Source organism: Charadrius vociferus, unplaced genomic scaffold (genome assembly GCF_000708025.1).
Source record: "Charadrius vociferus isolate BGI_N301 unplaced genomic scaffold, ASM70802v2 scaffold399, whole genome shotgun sequence".
NCBI lineage: Eukaryota > Metazoa > Chordata > Aves > Charadriiformes > Charadriidae > Charadrius > Charadrius vociferus.
In genome coordinates, this window is record NW_009653080.1 from 425,770 (window position 1) to 431,777 (window position 6,008).

Here is a 6,008-nt window from a genome sequence, read left to right on the forward strand (position 1 = left end):
GGGGGGGGAAGGGAGGACTGGCCATGCAGATCCATCCTCAAACCACCTTTAGCTTGGATGGTCTGCTTTTCCTCCTTGGTTACCTCTAGATCTGCTTATCTTCGCCTTGCAGTCAGCCCCAGCACCTTGTGGAGCTCAGAACTATTCCTACAACCAGAACAGATCCAGACACCTCCCCAGGTACCAGAAAGGCTCCCTGCACAGGCATGGACAGAGCAGTCCAATATGCTCCTGGGAGTTGGTAGAGCTGTCCAAGAGCTGCATCTGGTTACCAGCTGCTGGCGTGCAGAGTAGCATCTTCAGCTGCGCTGCTGAGACAGCCTCACCCTGGCAAGCCACGAGCACTTCATGGTCACCACTTCCACCAGGCTGCAAGCGTTGGGCAGACTACGTTGGTGGCTGGCAAGAGCACTCTGGAAACACAGCTGATGACCCATGGGAGGCAAGGGACAGCCTGCAAAGGTGCACCCACAAGGCACTAACATCATCTATTAGCGCTCTCTGGGCACACACTTCCAGCCTCAGCAGCAGGCGCTTCACCCAAACCACCCACTTCCAGGGTGCTTCAGGGGACTGGGTTGAGGAGACGAGCATCCAAACACTTGCATGCTGTGCAAGACCCAAGCAGCTTAAGCCCATCACCAAGAAAACCTTGCTGCGCTTGAATCACACACACATCATATCACACCATGTTGAAGAGCACGCAGAAGACAACAGGCACCAATCCATCCCGTTGCTTAGAAGGGGTGTTTCAACAGACGCCGTCTCGGTCCAGTTCACTTGTCAGGCATGATTTTTAGTGATAATTGCTGCTCAAAAGGTACCTGGAGGAGCTAAGACCATCTCCTGCATCTCCTCTGCCTAGCGGGAAAGAGCTGGCTTGGAGAGAGCTTGCTCCGGGCTGCTTGGCCAGCCTGTGGCAGCACCAAGTCACTTGAGTTTAGGAAAACACCATAACCGTAAAAGTCTTCAGAAGAGTGCTTCACACCTCCAGGAAGCATGGAGATAACCCAGAATAAAAGTTAACCTAGCAAGTCCTACCTGACAGCAACAAGTTATGACACACAAAAAAATAATCCATCACTGTCTCCAGCCTTCCATCCCAGGGAGAGCTCAACTGGCACAACATGAAGTCCAGAAGATTTTGCAGACATGACTGTGAAGTCAATCCAGAGGTCAGTGGTGCACAAAGACAGGGTCTCCATTGTCCAGCAGATCCACCGCGGTGGCCATTGTTTGGTGCTCCAGGGTTCAGAGAGGCTGGTGTCACCCAGGTGCTCACACACCCAGCACCCCAACAGGAGACAGTACTTGAGGAGGAGCACAGCACCTGAGCCCACCCCAGCAGATCTTCCCACATGTCCAGTTCTCTAGGGCCAGGACCAGATCACAGGCACTGGGATCTGCTTTGTGCCCATCCACAACAGTAGCCACCACTCAAGAGACCTGGCTAGCTCTGAGCTAGCCCAAGCAACCAACAAGAGGGAAAAGTTATTTTGGAGCACTGACCTCTCCTTCCATCGATGGGCTCCACTTCAACTCAGTGCTGGGAAACCTCAGGGTCCTGCTGGGCTGTGTACCATCACCACCAGATAGCCATGAGCAAGGACTGCTCCTTCCACTCACTTACACAGGCTGCTGCCAGCAGCAGCAACATGGAGGCTCTGAGGGCACCTTGGGTAGCCCATCTCCAAAAGGATGGGCAGCTGTGAGATTTCAGTCCATGACCAGCTCCCTGCCTTGGAAGCATCTACCACGGACAGTCTCCCAAGCTCTGGGTACCCAACATGTCAGCCTCATCCCTGACAAGCACCATGTGGTAACCACCACCAGCCTCACCCATGTTCTTATGAAACAATCCTGCATCCAGCCCCTGCTTTCCAGGGCAAGTCCTGCCCATAAGCAGAGCCCTGCCCTCCGAGGTGCTGCCATAGCTGGAAGCATCTCTTCACAGAAGAGATCCAGGAGCATCAGTAGCCCCTGGTGTCTCCTACTGTCCACTCAGAGCCTGGCTTAGAGGCACTCCAAGACAAGTGGTTTCACATCAGAGGTGCAATGCAGCCCAATCCCATGACACAGGCAATAGATGAAACTTCACCTGGTCCAAGGAGAACAAGACAAGCTGTATCATTGTCTCTATGCTTGTGTCAAGCTCTCCCCATCTTCCCAGCTCTGCACATCTTAGCACCCCACAGTCTTCCAAAGACAAAGGCAGACCAGGGCCCCCATCTTTGATGACTTCTTTCCCCAACATCACTACTATACAGAGGAAAAAATGCTATCCAGAACCACCGCAAGAAGTGAGCCAGGACTTGGGTCCTTCAGAGCTGACCACCACAACCATCCTCCCTACCAACCGGTCCCAGGCCAAACCATCTTCCTGAGCTCCCAGTTTCCTACGCCGCTCCCATCTCTCCCAGGCTGCCGATTCCCTTTGTTACGGCTCACAAGACCTGTGTCCTGCCTGTGATTTCAGGCTGCAAGAGAAGCCAAGCTCCAGGTAGGAACTTGCTCCGTTTCCAGTAACTGGAGAGGAAAGAGGTGAGATTAGACCCATGATTAAGGGCAGGGTCTGTCCCGGTATGCAATTCTGGAACAAAGTGACCGACAAGTGCTGTTGTCTAACGTGCCCGCTAAGAATTTAGTCGTGTGCTATCGCTACCACGTCACTCACCTCCCCCACCGTGTGCCAGGAGTGAGGTCAAGGTGTACTTCTGGTTGCCCTCGAAGGGTCGTGGTTGGGGAGAAACCAGGTTTCTTTCACACCAAGCGGCAGAGTTGTCTCTGCCCCGGCTCAACCAGGCTGCTCCCCTCCCACCAGCAGGACCTGGCTGAGCCTGGCTCAGCTGGGAGGAGTTGATGTAAGATGGTGCCATGCTGTGTGCGCCATGTCATGTGCTGCCAAGTTGGAGATGTGGGTTAGAAAGAAGGCCTGGTATCTCATTCCCCAGGCTCTGGTGGGTGGGTAGCGTGAGGCCCATGCACTGGGTTGCCAAGGAGATATGGGCTACAGAGATGGGCAGAAGCTTGCAAATCCCATGGTGCACCTTGGAGGAGAGATGGTTACCTTACCAGTCTTTCCAGACGTGGCTGCCATCATGCTTAACACTTCTAGGAATGGAGCTGTAGTACAGCCACTCCACTAGCTGCAATAAGGCATCACTAGGGTGTCCCATCTCCAGGGACAGCTCTGAGCTTCAGGGCTAGCCTGCGCTGGCATCATGGCTGGAGTTCACTAGGGACATCAAAGGAGGGCTTTGGGAGAGGGTGGGAGGGAGGGAAGGCAGATGGGACAGTCTTAAAGTCAGCGGAGTCCCCACAGGTAGAGGCTCCTAGCGGTGCAGGGCTACACCACGGTCACCTCTACAGCAGCCCGGTGCCCGCAGCGAGCATCGCCATGGCACGGCAGCTCAGCGGTGCCGGGAGCAGCCACCATCGGTCTCGTCTGCGAGCAGCTTACCAACAGCTCCCAGCGCGCGAGCCAAGGCCAGGCCAGCCTCGCACCATCTCCTGCCCCTCGTCACTCCTGCTAGCCCTCTGGGCAGCTCTTCAGGAGGTTGCACAGGTGCATCACCGAGGGCAGCCACCTCCTCTCCCGCTCACTACCAGACTTGAACACATTGCTGCGACAGGATGAGCACTTCAAGTTTAAATCTTTTGCAACACTCTCAGCTTAGCTACAGCTTCCAACTTCATGCCTGCTCCAGGACTGAATGCTACGGAGCTGCTGAAGCTCTGACCACCCCCATGAACATCCTCCAGCCAACGCTAGCCTCAGGAGGAAGAACTGTAGCTGTTCTGGAGAACAACTCATGTGTCCACCACCCCACCAGCAAGGCGAACCAGCCCCTACCAGCGAGGGCAGAGGGCTCAGCACACCAAGACCAAGGTTACAGCTTTTAGCCTAGTTTGTGAGCAAAAGTCATCTCACTGACTCGCTCCACCCTGCCTCAGCTCTGCAAGGGAGAGGGCTCCAGCCCAGAGATCCGGCAGCTCCAAGCTGCCAGCCTGAGTAATGTTTAACCCCATAAAACTTTATTGGTAACGTATACTGCGCCAGAATGTCTCCCTGCGAGGTCACTGCCGGCTCAAGCACAACGCAGCAAGGAGCAGCTGTAACTGCTTGGCCAGCCTGGCTGCTCTTCTTCAGAAGAGACCTGGGTCCGGCCATGGCCATGGCCTGGAGAGGCTGCACTGGCTCACTAAGGCTTCGAGGCACATCACCACTTGTGGAGCTCCTTGGGCTGGGAGTCCTACCTAAAGAGGGAGCTCCCTGGAGCCTCAGGGTCATTCTTCAGACCAGAAGACCTCTTTGAAAGCTAAGCTGTTTGTCTAGAAGAAGTAGCTTGCCAACTGGAGGGTGGTATCTAAGACCCCAGAGGGAAAAGATCTGGCTGAAGGACTTCTTGATACCCTCTGCTTTAGGAGACCAGATGTTTCTCCCCCATCATATAGTTTTGGTGTCTAACCCTTACACTCAGGGTGCCCATGTCACTGGTGATCATCCTTGAAGGACCTACAGTAGTGGTTTGACCTCCCTCAATCACCTCAGCCAGATCAGAGAGGTTTTTTCCTGGTCCTCCCTGCCAGGGGCAATTCAACCAGCAACAGCCCGTGATTCCACCACCCTACACACAACAGGCAGGGCATGGAAGACACCTGCTCTCCTGGGCTGCCCAGGAGCAGAGCCCACTCAGATGCTCCTGTGGCCATGGACATCATCAATAACTTTTGGAGAACACCAGCAAGCACAACCCTCGTAGTGAAGGACCAGCCTACTTTGAAGAGCAGCCTGGCTCTGGAGGCCCTTGGAAGAACAAGCCAGTGTCTAGACCTGCCCCAGGCCCCGTGTATTCCTTGCCTACTCTGCAAGAGCTTCAGCCCAACGCTAGCTCACCAGTTGAGGGACAAAAGCAGAAGAGGCCTGCAAGTGTGTGAGGGGCAGGATGGACAAGCTTACGTAGGTCAGGAGCTTGCATCCATCCAGTGCCTCTTTATTGCATTTAGGCAACAAGCTTGGGTTGAAGCTGGACAGTCAAGACGCTTGCAGGAAGCAAGAGGATGCCAAAGGGCCAACTGAGCTGACCATCAGGCAGGTGGACAAGGTGAAGGGACACAGCTCTTCCTCCATTCCATTTAAGCATGGAAGAGTGGAGCTAAGCACCCTGCTTGGCAGGGCAGAGAGCAGAGGTTATGCCCCGATGCTCTGGGGTCTAAGCACAGAGCCCCACTGCCCTGGTCCACCACAGCACTACTACAGGAGCAGACACCAAAGCAGGCAGAGCACAGCTGGCTGGTAACACCAAGCAGGGTAGAGATAGGGGCTCCATGTTCTCCTGTACAAGCGCTCCAAACCAAGCACCTTAACCTGGAATTAGGACACTACCTCTCTGTTTTGGCCTTCTCTTTGCATTTCCATGGTTTCAGGGACTTCATGCTCAGCAGGGTTGGTGGCCTCAGTACATTAAGACATTCCAGTTTCACACCAGTACAGGCATCCCTACAACTCCAGCTGTCAGCAAGCATACCCTGGGACACCAGGTGGTCACACCACCACCGGTATTTCCACAGCCCCATACAGAGGGATCCTCTCTAGCCTGCATCCAGTGGCAAATGCCACCATCCCATCAGAGCTCCTCACTCTGGCAAGGCTCTGATCACTCATCTTCTGCAGGACATCCCCCTCTGGCTTCAAAAGTGTTTGAGTCGCTTGGCCCAAGGGGGTTCCAGCACCAAGTCAAGCCTATTGCCTTCGCTGTGACTTCAAGGAGGACGTTGTGTAGCTATTTTACTTGCTGGCACATGGCATTGCCTCCCAGCGGTCCCACAACACGGCCTTCTGGCCATGGGGACCAGCAAAGCCAGCCAGAAATTGAGGCCCGACTTCCCCCCTGCCACCTCTAGCAGAGAAGCGGGCTGGACCTGCAGGGTCAGAAATCATCGACCAGCCTCCGCGCTTGGCCACATAGACCTCTCCTGCTGTGGCTTGCTTGGGGGGGGGGTGGGGG

At 55.0% G+C, this 6,008-nt stretch overlaps 1 protein-coding gene across 1 annotated transcript in view; it reads right to left on the reverse strand.

The window, feature by feature from the left end:
• Positions 1–6,008, reverse strand: part of RBPMS2 (RNA binding protein with multiple splicing 2) — a 31,646-nt gene that overhangs the window by 9,326 nt on the left and 16,312 nt on the right. Inside the window, exon 7 of the mRNA XM_009893145.1 lies at positions 601–609. Within this exon, the coding sequence (XP_009891447.1) occupies positions 601–609 (9 nt within the window). The remainder of the gene's footprint in view (positions 1–600; positions 610–6,008) is intronic.